The sequence below is a fragment of the Oncorhynchus masou genome, chromosome 13 (genome assembly GCF_036934945.1).
Source record: "Oncorhynchus masou masou isolate Uvic2021 chromosome 13, UVic_Omas_1.1, whole genome shotgun sequence".
Taxonomy (NCBI): domain Eukaryota; kingdom Metazoa; phylum Chordata; class Actinopteri; order Salmoniformes; family Salmonidae; genus Oncorhynchus; species Oncorhynchus masou.
In genome coordinates this window covers 10629768-10653325 of record NC_088224.1, presented here as the reverse complement: position 1 = coordinate 10653325, position 23558 = coordinate 10629768, and the positions used below count along the sequence as shown (strand labels likewise).

General features: G+C 44.6%; 1 protein-coding gene across 6 annotated transcripts in view; it reads left to right on the top strand.

Moving 5' to 3' along the window:
- Positions 1 to 23558, top strand: part of LOC135551714 (zinc finger protein 40-like) — a 98867-nt gene that overhangs the window by 11585 nt on the left and 63724 nt on the right. Inside the window, exon 1 of one of the 6 annotated variants that reach the window (XM_064982901.1) lies at positions 9665 to 10155. The exons of the other annotated variants lie outside the window; for them this stretch is intronic. Within the exon in view, the coding sequence (XP_064838973.1) occupies positions 10113 to 10155 (43 nt within the window). The 5' untranslated portion in view covers positions 9665 to 10112. Of the gene's footprint in view, positions 1 to 9664; positions 10156 to 23558 lie in introns of those variants that run through there. 6 annotated transcript variants of the gene reach the window in all.

The window sequence follows — 23558 nt, the reverse complement described above, 5'->3', positions numbered from 1 at the left end:
AATATATGAAAAATAACAAATTCCAGGAAAAAACTGTGGCTTTGGCAAAAATAATTACAATTTGAAAATAGCCCCCCAAATATTGAGCCGGGGCCTTCGAAGGCCAAAGTTCCTTCCTTATGCTTTTTGGCTTGAAGCTCTGTAATGAATACTCGCACCATGGTTACGGACAATCATGTCAATAAGGGAACCACCCTAGTGTGTGTGTGTGTGTGTGTGTGTGTGTTCATGTCTTCGAATAAGGTTGTCACATTAAGTCCTGTTAAGAGATACAAAAGATGAATTGTTATATTGACTCAAACCCATCTGGATTGGCACTGGCAGGTGAAGTCAAAATAGGGTGACACTCTGGTGTGTCTTCTCTCTCTCTCTCTCTCTCTTTGTCTCTCTCTCTTTGTCTCTCTCTCTTTGTCTCTCTCTCTCTCTCTCTCTCTCTCTCTCTGTCTCTCTGTCTCTCTCTCTGTCTCTCTCTCTGTCTCTCTCTCTGTCTCTGTGTGTGTGTGTCTGTCAACATGACAGGAATGCCGTGACGCAGTTTGCGGGTTTTTTCCGGAACTCCAACAGTTGGTTTCCAAGCAGCTCTGGTTGGGCGGGAGCCCGTGTCATAACAGTAGTTTTCGCTAGCCTGCCGCTCATTCTTCCATCACTGACTGACAGTCACATTTAATGGCCATCACACATTCAGTCACCATTGAGGACCTTAAAGGTGCAATATGCAGAAATCGCTCTGCCATTTCCTGTTTGCAATTTAAAAAAATTGTTTGCCAAATTTCAGTTTGTGTCAAAGTAAGCAGTCATTGTGTAGCGAATCATTGTACCATCTAAACTGCTGTGAAATATATTTTCCATTACCAAAAATATTGTTTTTTTCAGCTGTTTGAATCTGGTGTACAAAACCCAAAGTAAAAGACACAATAACGAATCTTTAGAACGGGAAGCATAGAAATAGAGCACATACAATAGCTCTACCGCTTCTTAGACTTGCGTTCAATGAGAATGACAGATCTCTAAGTCGCATATCTGTTACTGTGTTTGGGTCCCCCAAAAAATTACATATTGCAGCTTTAACAGCCTAAAGGGATAGCTTATTTTTAGCTATTTAATGAAAAAAAATCAAAGTATTTGCTGAAAATGTAATTATGCTCAATAACAAGTGTCTAAGACCTTGAATTATTTATTCTCTCGTATTATTTATTTCAGTGGTTTTGCGAACTTTATGATATTTAGATTCTGTACTGTTCAGGTTATATGCTGTTCGGTCTGTATCGGGTGAATAACTTGCGGAAGCACCATAGCTCACCCCTAGCTACCCCATATCCCTCTTTATTGTGCCCCTAAAAATGCCCAGACTTGTTGGCCGTTGAAGTTTTTATTATAGCACCAAGGGTGCCTGTCTATTCTAAAAGGTGTCTTCTCACGAAGGCTCAGGATGTCTGTTCCCCTGCTTTAGCTAGGAAAACCCTGTCTGCAAAATGGGGAACAATTTCTCTGTCGCGGCCCACACATTTAACAAGTTTAGGCTACCCTTTTTAAAGGAACAATACATTGAATCTCCCTCACTATGCGAATTCCCAAACTGATCTGCCTTGTTTAGATGCCGCTATATGTTGCATTAACTGGATGTGAATGCATTCTGATAAGGTCAATATAGTGCATAGCAGCTCTACTAACCCCGTTGAATATTTCACCTATACGGTGGTGTCTGACAATACCAACATCACTCTACCTGTATCCCAAAAGCACTCTTTTTCCCTACAGACCCAGACCCTGTTTTAATAATAATCAACCCATAGATCTGCTATCACGGACTTCATTCACCGAGTGGTTACTGTTTAGGTGTTGTTGTGGGTCAGGGCTGTGGCAGTCATAACATTTTGTCAGACGGTGATTGTCAAGCAAATTACTGCCGGGCTCATGGTAATTGACCGTTTAATGAACATAAACTCATTTAGTATCTCCTGGCGTCCAGCCTACAAGCCACTGATGCAGACCTTTTGGAACATCTACAAATGTAATAAATCAATTTAATATAGTCTGCACTGTCACAATAAAACCATTATTTATTTTAGACAGGTCTAAAGAAATTATTAAGAAAATAGTGTATTTCAGAAGAACAGAATAGTTTACTCTGAGTTGTCCTTATGTTAGGTCCTGATCTGGCTATGCCATATGGCTGTGGGCTACAATAGTTAATTTGTTTAGAATTCCATGGCATTATTTTATAGTATGAGGAATCCAATTGAACGTAGCTGAATAAAATAGAAAATATATTTTCTCCAAACGATTTCTGAAGGAGTGCGCACATGCAGCTTTTCTGTGTTGAGTGTTTAAGAAAGAAACAGGTCCTCTTATATGCTTAATTTGGAGTTATTTGTGATACACACGTTGGGCTATATATTTTGATTTTAATACATTCTCTATGCATGATGTGATTCTAATGATGATGATTTCAAAAAGTTGCATGATCGGCATGAGCGCTTCTTTGTTTTCTTTTGCTCAGGCTGCACACACATCATCAGTCTCTCATTCACCATATGACAAGCACTTGATAAGGCCTCGAATTTCCCGGTGACATCCCCCTTGTGTGGCGATAATGCGAAACATTTCCAAATTAGTACAACCACTCACATCAAAAAACCTTTTGGCTTGAGGCTGATGCAACAGATCAGAATGTTTAGCTTAAAATCTCGATAGACTATTAGGCTATTTTTTTTTACATTATAATTGCAGCAATGCTCACACGGCAATATGCAATAACCGTGAATGTAATAAAATTCCAAAACGCAATCAATTGGTGGGACAACACAATTCTCAAGTGACAGAAAATGTGATTATGCATGTAATGCTTTAATATAAAGGTGCATTTTTATGGTAAAATGCTCTCACCAAAACTTGCCTTACTGCACACTAGCTGGACATCATTCACAAGTGATAATATATCATTCTCAAGTGATAGGCTAATATTGTCACCCATCAGACTATTGTTGATTTAAACTTGTCTTTACATGCAGGGCCGTCGGAAAGTATTCAGACCCCTTGACTTTTTCCACATTTAGTTACGTAACAGCCTTATTCTAAAATGGATTAAATTATCCCCCCCCTCATCAATCTACAATATACCACAATGACATAGCAAAACATTTTTTTTTACATTTTAGCTCATTTAATAAAAATTTAAAAAATCAGAAAAAGTCACATTTACATAAGTATTCATACCCTTTACTCGGTACTTAGTTGACGAACCAGCGATTACAGCCTAGAGTCATCTTGGGTATTTTTTATTTGACCTTTAATTTAACTATTTTATTTAACTGCAGATCCTCTGAAGCTCTGTCAGGTTGGATGGGGAGCGTTGATGCACTGCTATTTTCAGGTCTCTCCAGATATGTTCTATCAGGTTCAAGTCCGGGCTCTGGCTGGGCCACTCAAGGACATTCAGAGACTTGTCCCAAAGCCACTCCTGCTCTGTCTCGGCTGTGTGCTTAGGGTCATTGTCCTGTTAGAAGGTGAACCTTCGCCCTAGTCATAGATCTCGAGCGCTCTGGAGCAGGTTTTCATCAAGGATCTCTTTGTACTTTGCTCCGTTCATCTTTCCCTTCATCCTGACGAGTCTCCCAGTCCGTGCTACTAATAAACATCCCACAGCATGATGCTGACACCACCGTGCTTCACTGTAGGGATGGTGCCAGGTTTCCTCCAGATGTGACGCTTGGCATTCAGGCCAAAGAGTTCAATCTTGGTTTCACCAGACCAGAGTCTTTAGGTAACTTTTGGCAAACTTCAAGGAGGCTGTCATGTGCCTTTTACTGAGGAGTGGCTTCCGTCTGGCCACTCTACCATAAAGGCCTGATTGATGGAGTGCTACAGAGATGGTTCTCCTTCTGGAAGGTTCTCCCATCTCCATAGAGGAACTCTAGAGCTCTGTCAGTTACCATTGTGTTCTTGGTCACCTCCCTGACCAAGGCCCTTCTCCCCCGATTGCTCAGTTTGTAGGGGCGGCCATTTCTAGGAAGTGTGTTGGTGGTTCCAATCTTCTTCCAATTAAGAATGATGTGTTCTTGGGGACCTTCAATGCTGCATAAATGTTTTTGTACCCTTCCCCAGATTTGTGCCTCGACACAATCCCGTCTCGGAGCTCCACGGACAATTCCTTCGACCTCATGGCTTGGTTTTTGCTCTGACATGCACTGTCAACTGTTGGACCTTAAATAGATAGGTTTGTGCCTTTCCAAATCATGTCCAATAAATGTAGTTTTCCAAAGATGGACTCTAATGAAACATCACAAGTATGATCAATGGAAGCAGGATACACCTGATCTCAGTTTCGAGTCTCATAGCAAAGGGTCTGAATACTTATGTAAATAAGGTATTTCTGGTTTTTATGTTTAATAAATGTGCAACATTTTCTAAAAACCTGTTTTCGCTTTGTCATTATGGGGAATGATATGTAGATTGCTGAGGATAATACAAAAAAAAGGTATTTTAGAATAAGGCTGTAACGTAACAAAATGTGGAAGAAGTCAAGGGTTCTGAATACTTTCCCGAAGGCACTGTATACTAAATAATATGTGTGAAATTAGTTTTGACTTAGGTACACGGTAACAGTCCATTCCATTCTGTCTCGAAACGGGGGCATCGGAAAAAAATACATGTCATCTATTCAAGTATGGAGGACGCTTTTCCCGTGGTTCATTTTCATGCCATCCAGGTAGGCTATACTCATGTTGTAAATAGAAGCAATGTGCTTAATATTAGGAAAGTTGAGAAATAAATCTAGTCGGCCTAGCCTATAGAAAGTTGATGGGATCCTCCTCTTTTTAGTAGAGGCCATCACTCTGTTTTCTCACACAATTGCATAGCCTATAGAAATGTTGCCCAACATGAGCTCATGGGCTCACATTAAGTCTTCGATTAGATTTTCAATTACATTTGCTTTGATGTCAGAGTGATTTAGAGAGACAATTGAGTTCTGAGAACCAGGCAGTTAGCAAGTTTGGTGGCAACTTATGACAACCAGCATCGGAGCTTGGAGAAGCCTAGTTACCTTGGCTAAACAGTCACGTAGAATTTGACTGTGGTCATGACTTGTGACCGCCGATGTGGCGGTAATGCGGTCACCGTAAAAACCTCTTTGGGCTGAGATCCCGCTAACGGGATTGATATGACAACAGCCAGTGAAAGTGCAGGGCACCAAATTCAAAACAACAGAAATCCTATAATTAAAATTCCTCAAACATACAAGTATTTTACACCATTTTAAAGATACACTTCTTGTTAATCCACAGTGTCCGATTTCAATAAGGCTTTACGACAAAATGCAAACCAAACGATTATTACACAATACATGTATGTTTTGTTCGATAAAGTTCATATTTATATAAACAAATGTCAGTATACATTGGCGCGTTGTGTTCAGTAATTCCAAAACATCCGGTGATTTTGCAGAGAGCCACATCAATTTACAGAAATACTCATAATAAACATCGATAAAAGATACAACTATTATGCATGGAATTATAGATACACTTCTCCTTAATGCAACTGCTGTGTCAGATTTAAAAAAAGCTTTACCGAAAAAGCACACCATGCAATATTCTGAGTATAGCGCTCAGAGACCAAAACAATCCAAACAGATATCCGCCATGTTGTGTAGTCAACAGAAGTCAGAAATAGCATTATAAATATTCACTTACATTTGATGATCTTCATCAGAATGCACTCCCAGGAATCCCAGTTCCACAATAAATGTTGATTTGGTCGATAAAGTTCATAATTTATGTCCAATTACCTTTTTTTTGTTTGCACGTTTAGCCCAGTAATCCAAATTCATGACGCGCAATCACTAGGTGCAGACGAAAAGTCAAAAGGTTCCATTACAGTCCGTAGAAACATGTCAAAGGATGTATAGAATCAATCTTTAGGATGTTTTTCACATAAATCTTCAATAATGTTTAAACAGCAGAATTCCTTTGTCTGTAGAATTACAATGGAACGCAAGCTAACTATCACATGAACGCGAGTGGTCAGCTCATGCCTCTCTGGCAGACCTCTGACTCATTCCCCTCTCATTCCCCCCCACTGCACAGTAGAAGCATCAAACAAGGTTCTAAAAATTGTTGACATCTAGTGGAAGGCTTAGGAAGTGCAATATGACCTCATAGACACTGTGCATTCGATAGGGAATGAGTTAAAAAAACTACAAACCTCAGATTTCCCACTTCCGGGTTGGATTTTTTCTCAAGTTTTTGCCTGCCGTATGAGTTCTGTTATACTCACAGACATCATTCAAACAGTTTTAGAAACTTCAGAGTGTTTCCTATCCAAATCTCCTAATACTATGCATATATTCGCAATTGGGCCTGAGTAGCATACAGTTTACTCTGGGCACCTTATTCATCCAAGCTACTCAAAACTGCCCCCAGCCATAACAAGTTAACAGGCCTAGGTTAATGTCAAGGCCAGTTAGATATTTTTGAGGTCAGAGTTAAGGCCAGTGGTGACTGATTAGATATTGTCAGAGTAAAGGTTGCCACTCCTCCCTGATCTAACTCACACGGTAACCTAGAGATAGCATGATACAGTGCTTTCAGAAAGTTTTCACACCCCTTGACTTATTTCACATGTTTTTGTGTTACAGCCTGAATTCAAAATCGATTAAATCATCTACACACAATACCCCATAATGACAAAGTGAGAACATGTTTGTTGAATTTTCTGCAAATATATTAAATGAAATACAGAAATATCTAGTTTGCATAAGTATTCACACCCTGAATCAATACTTCGTAGAAGCACTTTTTGGTGGTGATTACAGCTGTGAGTATTTTTGGGTAAGAGCTTTGCACACCTAGATTGTACAATATTTGCCAATTATTCTTTTTAAAAGTCTTCAAGCTCTGTCAACTTCATTGTTGATCATTGCTAGACAGCCATTTTCAAGTCTTGCCATAGGTCTTGCCATAGATTTTTAAGACGATGTTTAAATCAAAACTGTAACTAGGCCACTCAGGAACATTCAATGTAATTTTGGTAAGTAACTCCAGTGTAGATTTGTCCTGGTGTTTTAGGTTATTGTCCTGCTGAAAGGTACATTTTTCTACCAGTATCTGTTGGAAAGCAGGTTTTCATCTAGGATTTTGCCTGTGCTTTTAGCTGTATTCCTTTTCTTTTATCCTAAAAAGCTCACCAGTCCTTGCCGATGAAAAGCATACCCATAACATGATGCAGTCACCACCGTGCTTGAAAATAGTATTGTGTATTGTGGAGTAACTGCAATGTTGTTGATCCATCCTCAGTTCTCACCATTGTCCTCGTGGTGAAATCCCTGAGCAGTTTCCTTCCTCTGCTGCGACTGAGTTTGGAAGGACTACTGTTTCTTTGTAGTGACTGGGTGTATTGATACATCATCCAAAATGTAATTAATAACTTCACCGCTCAAAGGGATTTTCAGTGTCTGCTTCTTTAAATGTTTACACATCTACCAATAGGTGCCCTTCTTTGTGAGGCATTGAAAAACCTCCCTTGTCTTTGTGGTTGAATCTGTGCTTGAAATGCACTACTTGATTGAGGGGGCTTACAGGCAATTGTATGTGTGGGGTAGTTATTAAAATATCATGTTAACTTCTATTATTGTCCATGCAACTTATAATGCGATTTGTTAAACACATTTTTACTCTTGAACTTATTTAGGCTTGCCATAACAAAGGGGTTGAAATGAGAAATTTCAGCTTTATTTTTTTATGAATTTCTATAATGTTCTACAAACGATATTGCACTTTGACATTCTGGGATATTGTGTGACACAAAATCTCAATTTAATCCATTTTAAATTCCGGCTGTTAACACAAAATATGAAAAAAGTACAGAGGTGTGAATACTTACTGAAGGCCTGGTGTAACTTTCTTGCCCTGACCTGTCCTGCCCTCCCCTGCCCTGACCCTCAGTGAACCCCCAGCCCGGCTCAGGGTCACCACAGGCTCATGGTCTGAGGAGTACATTTAGATCTCCCAGTACCATACTTAGATCATCCTCAGTTATCACTTTACCCAGGGCCGATTGGAGGCTGGGGTTAGGGTCTTAGTAGCCACTGGGAGTTCCCATCTCCCAACACACTTAAATCATCCTCCAAGAGACGCCCACCCAATTAGCAACTAGATCAGCTTAGTAAGCACTTTACCCAGGGCCGATTGGAGGCTGGGGTTAGGGTCTTAGTAGCCACTGGGAGTTCCCATCTCCCAACACACTTAAATCATCCTCCAAGAGACGCCCACCCAATTAGCAACTAGATCAGCTTAGTAAGCACTTTACCCAGGGCCGATTGGAGGCTGGGGTTAGGGTCTTAGTAGCCACTGGGAGTTCCCATCTCCCAACACACTTAAATCATCCTCCAAGAGACGCCCACCCAATTAGCAACTAGATCAGCTTAGTAAGCACTTTACCCAGGGCCGATTGGAGGCTGGGGTTAGGGTCTTAGTAGCCACTGGGAGTTCCCATCTCCCAACACACTTAAATCATCCTCCAAGAGACGCCCACCCAATTAGCAACTAGATCAGCTTAGTAAGCACTTTACCCAGGGCCGATTGGAGGCTGGGGTTAGGGTCTTAGTAGCCACTGGGAGTTCCCATCTCCCAACACACTTAAATCATCCTCCAAGAGACGCCCACCCAATTAGCAACTAGATCAGCTTAGTAAGCACTTTACCCAGGGCCGATTGGAGGCTGGGGTTAGGGTCTTAGTAGCCACTGGGAGTTCCCATCTCCCAACACACTTAAATCATCCTCCAAGAGACGCCCACCCAATTAGCAACTAGATCAGCTTAGTAAGCACTTTACCCAGGGCCGATTGGAGGCTGGGGTTAGGGTCTTAGTAGCCACTGGGAGTTCCCATCTCCCAACACACTTAAATCATCCTCCAAGAGACGCCCACCCAATTAGCAACTAGATCAGCTTAGTAAGCACTTTACCCAAGGCTGGATTGGACCCTGTGTGCTTGACACCAGATTCATAATTAGCCTAAGTAATAGCCCAACAAGCATGCCCTATATTACTGGCCAGGGGTCTGCCTTGTAAACTATAAATACATAGGTCTCCTGCCCTCAATGAGACTTCCTAGATAAATACATGTTAAATATAAAATAAAATTGTATGTTGTGTAGACTAGGCCGAATTCAGCCCATGGGGATAACAGTAGTCTTAATGTCTGTCTACTGTAGACTACATTGAGCTTTAGTATGCTTCAGTATGTGGTGCAGGGAAAGAGTTAACAGGGTGACTCCTATACATGTTGTGTCATGCTTAGGCAGCCAAACCAGTCCCTCTGTACAGTACCTCCTTCAAATGAGAGCGTGAAACCAGCACATATTCACACAAAGGGAAATTCTCCCCCCGGAGGCAGGAGAAACCCGTGGTTTTAGCAACAGTAACTACAACAGACAGGCTGGGACGGGTTCAGGGACATCTGTTTGACTTAGTGGCAACCTCTGAGAACGGGAAAAGCCTTTCACTTTGAGAGAGAAGAGAGAGGGCGGGAACACAGGGAGGGGACAACTAAGTGTGTGTGTGTGTGGGGGGGGGTGGGGGGGGGGGATTTTTACGGCCATATTTTGTGTGAACGAAATTGAAATTGCGTACTTTGTCATCCCGTAATGTGAGTTACGTTCCAACCCGTCCCTTCTACTGACGGCAGTGTGTTTTACTGCTTCCTGGATTTTCCCTTTCCACAGAGACTGTAGCCAATGTGATAGATTTTTATTCAACAGAGGAAAAGTAGGCCTATGATTTCCCAATAAGTAGCTTAAAGTAACTCGTAACAACGTTAGGATGTTGCCTTGAGCTCACTTTTCCTTTCGGTTTGGATTTTAAGTCAAACCAACAGGGGGGGGGGGGGTGTCTCTACCTTACTCCTAGAATACCTTTTTCCCCAATTTGGTTCAGATTCAAACCATCACGGAGGGGTGCCTCACTAGTCTCCAAGAGCAGCTTTTTTTTTATTTCACTATGGGGTTGTTTTCCTGTTAAGAGGTGGAAGTTCACTGACAAATCACCTACAGTAGCCCAGAGGAGAGGACCTCCCTAGCACCTGTGAACATCTGTTCTTGAGGAATAACTTACCCGATGGCCAATTCCCAACAATCTCCGATGGCAGCTGTCCATTCAGGTAATTAGATCTTTCTGGATGTGAATTTTCTGTTAAATAAGCTTGGACTCGTCGATAGCTACTTGGATGGGAACCCAACCCACTAGTCGACTCTAAGGCCCTCGAGCTGCAGTTGAGTTGACTTCATAGTTCGTACAAGTTCATTTTTGAAGCTGCGGGATTGGAACACTTGTGTTGTTCTTTCTCTCTGTTTTTCTGCTCTCTCGCTCTCTCTCGCTGTACCCGAAGAGAAGTGAGGGGGGTGGCTGGCTGTCTGCTGCCATCTCATCTGCAGCATGCCTCCTCCTCTCTCTCATTTTCTGTTTTTTTTGTTAATTCTTTCCAATGTGTCAAGTAATTATCTTTTTGTTTTCTCATGATTTGGTTGGTTCTAATTGTGTTGGTGTCTTGGGGCTTTATGAGGTATGTTTGTGTTTGTGAACAGAGCCCCAGGACCAGTTTACTTAGGGGACTCTTCTCCAGGTTCATCTCTCTGTAGGTGATGGCTTTGTTATGGAAGGTTTGGGAATCACTTCCTTTTAGGTGGTTGTAGAATTGAATGCCTCTTTTCTGGATGTTGATAATTAGCGGGTATCGGCCTAATTCTGCTCTGCATGCATTATTTGGTGTTTTATGTTGAACACGAAGGATAGTTTTGTAGAATTCTGCATGCAGAGTCTCATTTTGGTGTTTGTACCATTTTGTGAGTTCTTGGTTGGTGAGTGAGCCACAGACCTCACAACCATGAAGGACAATAGGTTCTATGACTGATTCAAGTATTTTTAGCCAGATCCTAATTAGTATGTCAAATTTGATGTTCCTTTTGATGGCATAGAAGGCATTTCTTGCCTTGTCTCTCAGATCGTTCACAGCTTTGTGGAAGTTACCTGTGGTGCTGATGTTTAGGCCAAGGTATGTATAGTTTTAGCTCTAGGGCAACGGTGTCTAGATGGAATTTGTATTTGTGGTCCTGGCAACTGGACCTTTTTTGGAACACCGTTATTTTTGTCTGACTGAGACTTACTGTCAGGGCCCAGGTCTGTCAGGGCAACAGGTCTGTCAGGGCAACAGGTCTGTCAGGGCAACAGGTCTGTCAGGGCCCAGGTCTGACACAATCTGTGCAGCATATCTAGGTGCTGCTGTAGGCCCTCCTTGGTTGGTGACAGAAGCACCAGATCATCAGAAAACAGTAGACATTTGACTTCTAGGAGGGTTCTAGTAGGGTGAGGATTCTAGTAGGGTTCTAGTAGGGTAAGGATTCTAGTAGGGTAAGGATTCTAGTAGGGTTCTAGTAGGGTGAGGATTCTAGTAGGGTTCTAGTAGGGTGAGGATTCTAGTAGGGTGAGGATTCTACTTGGGTGAGGATTCTAGTAGGGTTCTAGTAGGGTGAGGATTCTAGTAGGGTGAGGATTCTAGTAGGGTTCTAGTAGGGTGAGGGTTCTAGTAGGGTGAGGATTCTAGTAGGGTGAGGCCGGGTGCTGCAGACTGTTCTGGTGCCCCCGCCAATTCATTGATATATATGTTGAAGAGGGTGGGGCTCAAGCTGCATCTCTGTCTCACCCCATGGCCCTGTGGAAAGGACCTGTGTTTTTTTGCCAATTTTAACCGCACACATCGTTTGTGTACATGGATTTTATAATGTCGTATGTTTTTCCCCAAACACCACTTTCCATCAATTTGCATAGCAGACCCTCATGCCAAATTGAGTCTAAAGCTTTTTTTTTAAATCAACCGGGTTTCAAGTTCAAATCCCCGAGCCGACAAGGTACAAATCTGCCGTTCTGCCCCTGAACAGGCAGTGAACCCACTGTTCCTAGGCCGTCATTGAAAATAATAATTTGTTCTTAACTGACTTGCCTCGTTAAATAAAGGTAAAAAAAAATACAAATCTGAATGATAATAATAATAAATAGAAGCAGTAGTAGTAGACCAGTCTCATCATCTTTCTCTCTCTATGTGTTTGAGGCTACCTCCTCTAGGACCATGTATTCAGACGGTTTAGTTTTTTAATGTCGTTCAAGCCCACTGCTGTTTATCAGACACCACATGGTGACGAATGCCAACGCTGACACCACCTACCTGCCTGCTCTGAAAAGTCCCTGTGTGTGTCTGTGTTCATTGTGTTTGTGTGTCTCTGCCTCCAGTCAAAATCCTTCCAGTACTTCTCAGAATATGCCTTACCCTTTAATAACGGAACTAAAGATGGTTTTCATTAAGTGATGGCCAACAGCATTTACCTGTCAGAACGGAGGCATCCTGTTCTGAGCCAAGGCTGAGTTGGTGTTCATTAGACAGCTCCATATGTGTCTCTCAGCTGAACTCAGCCACCCACTCTGACATTTAGAACACTAGGCTGCTTCCTGATGCCAGTAGGTCTGACATCACTAGGCTGCCCCCTGATGCCAGTAGGTCTGACATCACTAGGCTGCCTCCTGATGCCAGTAGGTCTGACATCACTAGGCTGCCCCCTGATGCCAGTAGGTCTGACATCACTAGGCTGCCCCCTGATGCCAGTAGGTCTGACATCACTAGGCTGCCTCCTGATGCCAGTAGGTCTGACATCACTAGGCTGCCCCCTGATGCCAGTAGGTCTGACATCACTAGGCTGCCTCCTGATGCCAGTAGGTCTGACATCACTAGGCTGCCCCCTGATGCCAGTAGGTCTGACATCACTAGGCTGCCCCCTGATTCCAGTAGGTCTGACATCACTAGGCTGCTTCCTGATGCCAGTAGGTCTGACATCACTAGGCTGCCCCCTGATTCCAGTAGGTCTGACATCACTAGGCTGCCTCCTGATGCCAGTAGGTCTGACATCACTAGGCTGCCCCCTGATGCCAGTAGGTCTGACATCACTAGGCTGCCCCCTGATTCCAGTAGGTCTGACATCACTAGGCTGCCCCCTGATGCCAGTAGGTCTGACATCACTAGGTTGCCTCCTGATGCCAGAAGGTCTGACATCACTAAGCTGCCCCCTGATGCCAGTAGGTCTGACATCACTAGGCTGCCCCCTGATGCCAGTAGGTCTGACATCACTAGGCTGCCCCCTGATTCCAGAAGGTCTGACATCACTAGGCTGCCCCCTGATGCCAGTAGGTCTGACATCACTAGGCTGCCTCCTGATGCCAGTAGGTCTGACATCACTAGGCTGCCTCCTGATGCCAGTAGGTCTGACATCACTAGGCTGCCTCCTGATGCCAGTATGTCTGACATCACTAGGCTGCCTCCTGATGCCAGTAGGTCTGACATCACTAGGCTGCCTCCTGATTCCAGTAGGTCTGACATCACTAGGCTGCCTCCTGATGCCAGTATGTCTGACATCCCTAGGCTGCCTCCTGATGCCAGTATGTCTGACATCCCTAGGCTGCCTCCTGATGCCAGTAGGTCTGACATCAGTAGGCTACCCCCTGATGCCAGTAGGTCTGACAACCTGACTGTGTTATGTACTTTGTGTTTCTTCTGTGTCTGTATGGGCTAGTGTAATGGCGACTATTTCCATCAATTATCAAGCCGCTGGACTGAATCATTGAGCCTGAAATTGTTTACCATTTTTAGAGTTAAGAGCTCCCCATTAGACTTGACATTGGAACACACACACACACACACACACACACACACACACACACACACACACACACACGTACATGTGCACACTCTCCACAGGTGAGTTCAGCAGGCCTGCGCTCCAACATCACTTCCTGGAACCTTGGTAGAGCAACGTTGATTTTGGCTTAGAAAGGGACACGTTGGCGTACGACCGACCGGGACTGAGGAGGGGAAACTCAGAGTGGGAGACTCCCAGCCGCCTTTCATTTGTCCTTCGTCCTCGCCAGCAACAGAACCCTGGAACGGAGGGAGGGGTCCAATGGAAATGGTCCAATGGTTGGACTGCATGTTGTTTTGAGACTTGTTGAGGAATCATGACACAGTGAGGGAGGAGAGAGAGATCTGTGTATCTGATTGACTTCAGAGAATGTGTAATTCACAGAGAAACACTGCCTCTGTGTGACGTGAATGCACTGCGATCTGTTTTCTCCCGGGCTCTGTTTACAATGTGATGTGGCATAGCTAATTCTCTGTTTACAATGTGATGTGGCATAGCCAATTCTCTGTTTACAATGTGATGTGGGATAGCTAATTCTCTGTTTACAATGTGATGTGGGATAGCTAATTCTCTGTTTACAATGTGATGTGGCATAGCCAATTCTCTGTTTACAATGTGATGTGGGATAGCTAATTCTCTGTTTACAATGTGATGTGGCGTAGCCAATTCTCTGTTTACAATGTGATGTGGGATAGCTAATTCTCTGTTTACAATGTGATGTGGCGTAGCCAATTCTCTGTTTACAATGTGATGTGGGATAGCTAATTCTCTGTTTACAATGTGATGTGGCGTAGCCAATTCTCTGTTTACAATGTGATGTGGCGTAGCCAATTCTCTGTTTACAATGTGATGTGGGATAGCTAATTCTCTGTTTACAATGTGATGTGGGATAGCTAATTCTCTGTTTACAATGTGATGTGGCGTAGCCAATTCTCTGTTTACAATGTGATGTGGCATAGCTAATTCTCTGTTTACAATGTGATGTGGGACAGCTAAGTCTCTGTTTACAATGTGATGTGGCATAGCTAAATCTCTGTTTACAATGTGATGTGGGACAGCTAAGTCTCTGTTTACAATGTGATGTGGGATAGCTAATTCTCTGTTTACAATGTGATGTGGGACAGCTAAGTCTCTGTTTACAATGTGATGTGGGATAGCTAATTCTCTGTTTACAATGTGATGTGGCGTAGCCAATTCTCTGTTTACAATGTGATGTGGCATAGCTAATTCTCTGTTTACAATGTGATGTGGGACAGCTAAGTCTCTGTTTACAATGTGATGTGGGATAGTTAATTCTCTGGAGTTAAAATAAAAAAGTATTTATTTGGAGAGAAAAAAGAGAGTAAAACTGACATTTGCCGGAAACCCTTAAAAGGGTGGTTGCGTGTGTGTGTGTGTGTGTGTGTGCAGTGTGCTGGCAATGCCTGGGCTTTGCTTGTGCAAACCATTAATGTAATGGTTGCCAGGCAACGGAGCAGTATGAGTCTTAGTGTGCAGGTGACGTTCCTTGTGTCCTACTGCGGGAGCCTCCTAGGAGGAGGGAGGTAGAGAGAGAGATATGGCAGAGGTAGAGAGAGAGAGATATGGCAGAGGTAGAGAGATAGAGATATGGCAGAGGTAGAGAGAGAGAGATGGCAGAGGTAGAGAGAGAGAGATATGGCAGAGGTAGAGAGAGAGAGATACGGCAGAGGTAGAGAGAGAGAGAGATATGGCAGAGGTAGAGAGAGAGAGATATGGCAGAGGTAGAGAGAGAGAGATATGGCAGAGGTAGAGAGAGAGATGGCAGAGGTAGAGAGAGAGAGATATGGCAGAGGTAGAGAGAGAGAGATATGGCAGAGGTAGAGAGAGAGAGATATGGCAGAGGTAGAGAGAGAGAGATATGGCAGAGGTAGAGAGAGAGAGATATGGCAGAGGTAGAGAGAGAGAGATATGGCAGAGGTAGAGAGAGAGAGAGATATGGCAGTGGTAGAGAGAGAGAGATGGCAGAGGTAGAGAGAGAGAGATGGCAGAGGTAGAGAGAGAGAATGGTACTGTAACTATAGAGAAGGGGGGGAGGTTGGGAGGGATGATACTGTAGCTATAGAGAAGGGGGAGGGTGGGAGGGATGGTACTGTAACTATAGAGAAGGGGGAGGTTGGGAGGGATGGTACTGTAACTATAGAGAAGGGGGGGTGGGAGGGATGGTACTGTAACTATAGAGAAGGGGAGGGGGGTTGGGAGGGATGGTACTGTAACTGTACAGAAGGGTGGGCGGGTTGGGAGGGATGGTACTGTAACTATAGAGAAGGGGAGGGGGGTTGGGAGGGATGGTACTGTAACTATAGAGAAGGGGAGGGGGGTTGGGAGGGATGGTACTGTAACTATAGAGAAGGGGAGGGGGGGGTTGGGAGGGATGGTACTGTAACTATAGAGAAGGGGAGGGGGGTTGGGAGGGATGGTACTGTAACTATAGAGAAGGGGAGGGGGGGGTTGGGAGGGATGGTACTGTAACTATAGAGAAGGGGAGGGGGGTTGGGAGGGATGGTACTGTAACTATAGAGAAGGGGAGGGGGGTTGGGAGGGATGGTACTGTAACTGTACAGAAGGGGGAGGGTTGGGAGGGAGGGATGGTACTGTAACTATAGAGAAGGGGAGGGGGGTTGGGAGGGATGGTACTGTAACTATAGAGAAGGGGAGGGGGGTTGGGAGGGATGGTACTGTAACTATAGAGAAGGGGAGGGGGGTTGGGAGGGATGGTACTGTAACTATAGAGAAGGGGAGGGGGGTTGGGAGGGATGGTACTGTAACTATAGAGAAGGGGGGGGGGGGGGGGGTTGGGAGGGATGGTACTGTAACTATAGAGAAGGGGAGGGGGGTTGGGAGGGATGGTACTGTAACTATAGAGAAGGGGAGGGGGGGGTTGGGAGGGATGGTACTGTAACTATAGAGAAGGGGGGGGGGGTTGGGAGGGATGGTACTGTAACTATAGAGAAGGGGAGGGGGGGGTTGGGAGGGATGGTACTGTAACTATAGAGAAGGGGAGGGGGGTTGGGAGGGATGGTACTGTAACTATAGAGAAGGGGAGGGGGTTGGGAGGGATGGTACTGTAACTATAGAGAAGGGGAGGGGGGTTGGGAGGGATGGTACTGTAACTATAGAGAAGGGGAGGGGGGTTGGGAGGGATGGTACTGTAACTATAGAGAAGGGGGAGGGGGGTTGGGAGGGATGGTACTGTAACTATAGAGAAGGGGAGGGGGGTTGGGAGGGAGGGATGGTACTATAACTATAGAGAGGTGGAGGGGGGTTGGGAGGGATGGTACTGTAACTATAGAGAAGGGGAGGGGGGTTGGGAGGGAGGGATGGTACTGTAACTATAGAGAAGTGGAGGGGGGGGGGTTGGGAGGGATGGTACTGTAACTATAGAGAAGGGGAGGGGGGTTGGGAGGGAGGGATGGTACTGTAACTATAGAGAAGGGGGAGGGGGGGGTTGGGAGGGATGGTACTGTAACTATAGAGAAGGGGGGGGGGTTGGGAGGGATGGTACTGTAACTATAGAGAAGGGGGGTTGGGAGGGAGGGATGGTACTGTAACTGTACAGAGTGTGCTGTGTACGTCAGCTTCGATCCACCGGACAGGGAGGACAGCCATGCAGTGTTACCCACAGTTTCTGCTCCACAGTGACTTACTTGGAGAAAGAACAATAACAGCTAGTCTCCTTGCTGGCCACGATGACATGCTCATTTGAGTCCATGATTTCCTCAGCTGGAGTTTAAATCACCACTTTCTTCCTCGATTCCTTATTTGTCCATTCACCATCTCTCGTCCAATAAGGGTACCCCTCATCCTCAAATACTGTAGCATTGATTCATTGACCCAGCAATGTATTGTGTGGCTGTTTTTTAAATATTTTTTTTTATCCATGTGCCTTGGCTGCTTCCCAAAATGTATGCCTTAATCCCTACATGGGTCCTGGTCAAAGGTAGTGCACTATATAGGGTATGTTGTGCCATTTGTGAGATAGACTATGCCAATGACCCTTTGGCCATGTTGGTCATTACTATCAATGAGACACAGTTAGCTGCCTGACTCTAATAGCTGAGCCGATAATTTAATGTTGAATGCATACAGAACACAGAACATTAGACAACAGTCTGACACGTTTAAAGAGCCGTTCCATACAGAGGTCATAACGTTGAAGTGCAGTGTTCTGGATGGATGCACTGCAGCAATGGTTGCCTGTGCTTACATGAACAGACATTAGCATATGTAAGACTGTATGATACAAGCACAATTGACTCCAGTCTTACATGCACACACGGGTTAAAAATAGTGCACTACCTAAGGAAAAGGCAGACACATCTTCAGTTTACTGTCGCACATTGTCTGGTTAGACGGAGTAACAATTGGGTCCCCGGGGAAGGGAAGCTGTAGCCTCGCCCTGCAGCAAATGGCTTCGTGAACATCTTTACCTGAAGACTACAAAGGGAATGTCAATTTACCCAGAATACCCTGGCGTCCATTAGTGATTATCCCATCGCCTCGCCTCATTGGCTCTCCCAGACATAGATTTTTTTAGCCACCCAGGATTTGTCCCACATGGATCTCTATTCTCAGCATAGTGTACTACAACTGACCACTGCCTCACCAAAAGGGGGAAAAAATATATATATATATATATATATACACACACAAAAAAAACTGGGTGATTCGAGCCATGAATGCTGATTGGCTGACAGCCATGGTATAATGGACCATATACCACGAGTATGACACATTTATTTGTACTGCTTTAATTTTGTTGGTAACCAGTTTATAATAGCAATAAGGCACCTCTGGGTTTTGTGGTATATGGCCAATAAACCACAGCTAAGGGGTGTATCCAGGCACTCTGCGTTGCGTCGTGCATAAGAACTGCCCTTAGCCATGGTATATTGGCCTTATACCTTATTGCTTAAATATAAGGCCCTCAAACTCAACTCTTGACCTGGAAGCCAGTTCCACTGTGTTTTTTTCTTTCTTGTTCTCCTCTAATCAGGGACTGGTTTTGACCTGGGACACCAAGTGGGTGCCATTTTAATTATCAAGTAGAACAGAAAACCAGGAGGCTTTAGCAATGTTCCCTCTAAGCTGCGCACAGCTCCCCCAGGACTGCCGCGCAGAAGAAATACCAGCCTGCGCAGAGAAGCATGAGACTTAACTTTCTAGAGTTTTCCACGTGGGTTAACACTATCAACGTTTCTCTTTACTGTGGGAATTGTGATCGAATCAATGCGTTATTAGCCACTTTCAATGCAACATACCGAAACAAACCTAACTATGCAAGAGATTTTACTGTAGGCAGAACGCATCGGAGTAGAATTCTATTGCATTGACAGGCACGACTCAGGCCCATACTATACATAGACCGGTGCGCCATAACCAATCAGAGCTAAAGTATCCCTATATGCAAATAGACTATTGCCTTATATGGATCTGTGCCATTTGCTTTGAACTGGACTGTGTTTACAGCATGTGCGGTCGTGAGTAGCGAAAGCTTCATGTAGCCACCTGAGCACATTTGTTCATATTCTTTGCTAGTCAGTGAGTCATTAGCCCAGTTATAGCTAATCAGCAATGGAGTGATTTACTTCCTACGAGAGCACAAAACGTGTGCATTTCTAGCCATCTTTAAAAAACGAGTCAGGTAAAGATACTTTTTTCTTAAATGGACAGGCTAAGCTAAGTAGCCAATAGGCAGAGGGTGACATCATTTGATTCTCTGTAATAGTGGTACGGAGATAATTGTGTGGTTTCTTACATCAAACACCACAACATTTCCAGTCACCTCCTTGTCTGAAGGACAAGTGGATGAACAGGTTAATGTCAAGCCCTGCATGCTTTTGTCAGACTCATGGAATGTAGGCCTGCATTGAACACCACACATTGGCTGCTACTGTAGGCTGAATGATAGAACAGCTATTTCCATGTTAAAATGTTATGGGATGCAATTTCTCCATTGTTTTTGATGGTAGGCCACTCTGGTAGGCCTTCATTATGACCAAATAACAACAGTAGCCTACTTGAACACTGTTAAAACTAACTTAAAGCAGGTACAGCCTCAGTGTTCATGGTAAATGCGTGCTGGAAGTTCAACAGAAATTTCACAACGTTCAAGTTTGCGCTCAGCAGACCTGAAATTTGCTCAGTGCCCGTAAACATTTAGAGTGAACATTGGGCTTCGAACCTTGTAGTGTAAGAGTTCAGTACCCCTAATATAGGGAATGGGATGTCATTTGGGACACAGCCACTCAGTGATGTGTTGAGAGGCAGGACATTCTTTGGACAATCGTTTTCAATGTCCAATTGAATCAAGTTGAGGGATCTGTGTAATAAGCAGCACAAAAGTCTATCGAACATTTATTGTGAGGGAATTGCTCTACACAGGTTTCTTTTATTAACAGCTGCTTTGTTTCAATGTTTGTTGTTGTAATGTATTATTCAAGGTCCCTTTTGTAGAAGGCTCTGAAATTATCAGCACACCAAGCAGTCTAACATGATTGTCTATAGAGAATTGTACTGGTATGTTGCTTGTGTAATGTACTGAAGTTATTCCTGGCTGGTTTAGTAAGGATTTAGAGAAGGATGTTATCAGGTCCAGTTGATTGACACTCCCTCTGCGATGGACAACAGAGAGAGACCAAGACAGTCGTGATGAGGGCACAACAAAACCTATTCCCGCTCACGAGACTGAAAAGATTTGGCATGTGTGCTCAGATCCTCAATGGTGATATACTTAAAACATGTTGGTATTACAGACACGGACAGGGAGAGGTCAGTGAAGACACTTGCCATTTGGTCAGCGCATGCTCGCAGAACACGTCCTGGTAATCCGTCTGGCCCATCAGCATTGTGAATGTTGACCTGTTTAAAGGTCTTACTCACATCGGCTACGGAGAGTGTGGTCTCACAGACGCCCGGAACAGCTGGTGCTCTCATGCATGTTTCAGTGTTATTTGCCTCGAAGCGAGCATAGAAGTAGTTTAGCTCGTCTGGTAGGCTCGTGACACTGGGCAGCTCTCAGCTGTGCTTCCCTTTGTGGTCTGTAATGGTTTGCAAGCCCTGCCACATCTGACGAGCGTCGGAGCCGGTGTAGTACAATTCGATCTTAGTCCTGTATTGACACTTTGCCTGTTTGATGGTTGCTGTAGCAGCTGTAGCTCAGTGTGGATGCTGCCTGTAATCCTTGACTTCTGGTTGGGATATGTACGTACGGTCACTGTGGGGACGACTTCATTGATGCAGTTATTGATGAAGCCAATGACTGATGTGGAGTACTCCTCAATGCTGTGATAGCAAAACAGTCCTGTAGCTTAACATCGGCTTCATCTGACCACTTTTTTATTGACCGGGTCTTTGGTGCTTCCTGCTTTAATTTTTGCTTGTAAGCAGGAATCAGGATAGGATTATTTGCCAAATGGAGGGCAAGGGAGAGCTTTGTACGTGTCTCTGTGTGTGGAGTAAAGGTGGTCTAGAGTTTTTTTTTCCCCCTCTGGTTGCACATTCAACATGCTGATAGAAATTTAGTAAAACGGATTTAAGTTTCCCTGCATTAAAGTCCCCGGCCACTAGGAGCGCCGCCTCTGGATGAGTGTTTTCCTGTTTGCTTATGGTGGAATACAGCTCATTGAGTGCAATCTTCATGCCAGCAGCGGTCTGTGGTGGTATGTAGACAGCTAGAAAGATATAGATGAAAACCTGTCGGTAGATAGTGTGGTCTACAAACAAAACCTTGAGACTTCCTTAGATATCGTGCACCAGCTGTTGTTTACATATATGCATAGTCCGCCACCCCTTGTCTTACCAGACACCTCTGTTCTATCCTGCCGATACGATAACCAGCCAGCTGTATGTTGATAATGTTGTCGTTCATCCACGACTCCGTGGAGCATAAGATATTACAGTTTGTAATGTTCCGTTGGTAGTTTAATCTTCCTCGTAGGTCGCCAATTTTATTTTCCATTTGCACGTTAGCTAGAAGAACGGAAGACGGGGGGGTCTATTCAATCGCCTACGAATTCTCAAAAGGCAGCCTGACCTCTGTCCTCTTTTTCTCCATCGTCTCTTCACGCAAATGACGGAGATTTGGGCCTGTTCCCGGGGAAAGCAGAATGTCGTTCACATCAGGGTCTTTAAAGGGAAAAAAGGCTTCTGCCAGTTGGTGGTGAGTAATCACTGTTCTGATGTCTAGAAGTTATTCTTGGTCATAAGAGACAGTAGCAGCAATATTATGTACAAAATAAATATAAATAAATAAATGACAAACAACGCAAAAAGCACGTAAAACGTCAGCCGTCTTCTCCGGTGCCGTCTCTGACGGGCTAAAGACGAGGCATATGAGTAAGGGGGGATGATTCTGGATGAGAGAGGGTTGGATGAAGGGTGGGGAGTAGAGGGTGGTTGACTCTGCTGGCGGTGACATCATCCTGTTGCGTAACATGAGGGCCGTCTCTTGGTTTTCGCCCGCTGCTGCCATGGGAAGAAAGGGTGAGGCAAGGTGGTTTCTGAGCTCACCACAGCTCACCTTGCTCTGGATAGATAGACTTTGACTGTCTGGGGATTTCTAAGCTGCCTGTAACTCTCACTTACTGACTTCACTCCCTTATCGCCAGCCATCTCTCCTCCTTCTCCACGTCCTTCTCCTCCTCTCTTTCTGGAGGGAGGTGGGAGAAAAAGTGTGTGTGTGTGTGTGTGTGTGTGTGTGAGCTCACACAGTGTGTGTGTGTGTGTGTGTGACTACAAATTCTGCGTAGGAACTGCTGGGCTGTGACTCAGTGCTCCTCAAGTGTGCTTTGTAAAAAATAGTGTGTGTGTGTGTGTGTGTGTGTGTGTGTGCGATTTTAGTATGTGTGTTGGTGCGTCCATACTTGTGTGTGCGTGCCATGACTAACGGCGACTGACTCCAACAACACACTCACTACTGAGATCTGTCTGTAACCAGTCACACAGACAGACTGAGGGTTGACTGCTGGAGCACCAGCCTGCAGAGGGAGTAACATGGTGATCCCAGGTAGCAGCAGGTCACCTGAACCACCCAGCACAGCCATCAACAGCCAGGCCGCAGTACACCATGTTCAGCAGTCACTCTACTGAGACTTCCAGCAGTGTGTGCAATGTGCAAGTTCCCCTGTGTCTGTTTCTTTTTCAGTGTATTTCTGAGCGTGTTCTGTGTCTATTTCAGTACCCCTGTGTGCATTAGCAACACTCATTAGTCCCCGTGCGTTAGCAACACTCATTAGTCCCCGTGCGTTAGCAACACTCATTAGTCCCCGTGTGTTAGCAACACTCATTAGTCCCCGTGTGTTAGCAACACTCATTAGTCCCTGTGCGTTATAGCAGCACCTATTAGTCCCTGTGCGTTATAGCAGCACCTATTAGTCCCTGTGCGTTACCAACACCCATTAGTCCCTGTGTGTTAGCAGCACCCATTAGTCCCTGTGTGTTAGCAGCACCCATTAGTCCCCGTGTGTTAGCAGCACTCATCAGTCCTCGTGTGTTAGCAGCACCCATTAGTCCCTGTGCGTTAGCAACACGCATTAGTCCCTGTGCGTTAGCAGCACCCATTAGTCCCCGTGTGCTAGCAACACTCATTAGTCCCCGTGTGTTAGCAGCACCCATTAGTCCCTGTGTGTTATAGCAGCACCTATTAGTCCCTGTGCGTTATAGCAGCACCTATTAGTCCCTGTGCGTTAGCAACACCCATTAGTCCCTGTGTGTTAGCAGCACCCATTAGTCCCTGTGTGTTAGCAGCACCCATTAGTCCCCGTGTGTTAGCAGCACTCATCAGTCCTCGTGTGTTAGCAGCACC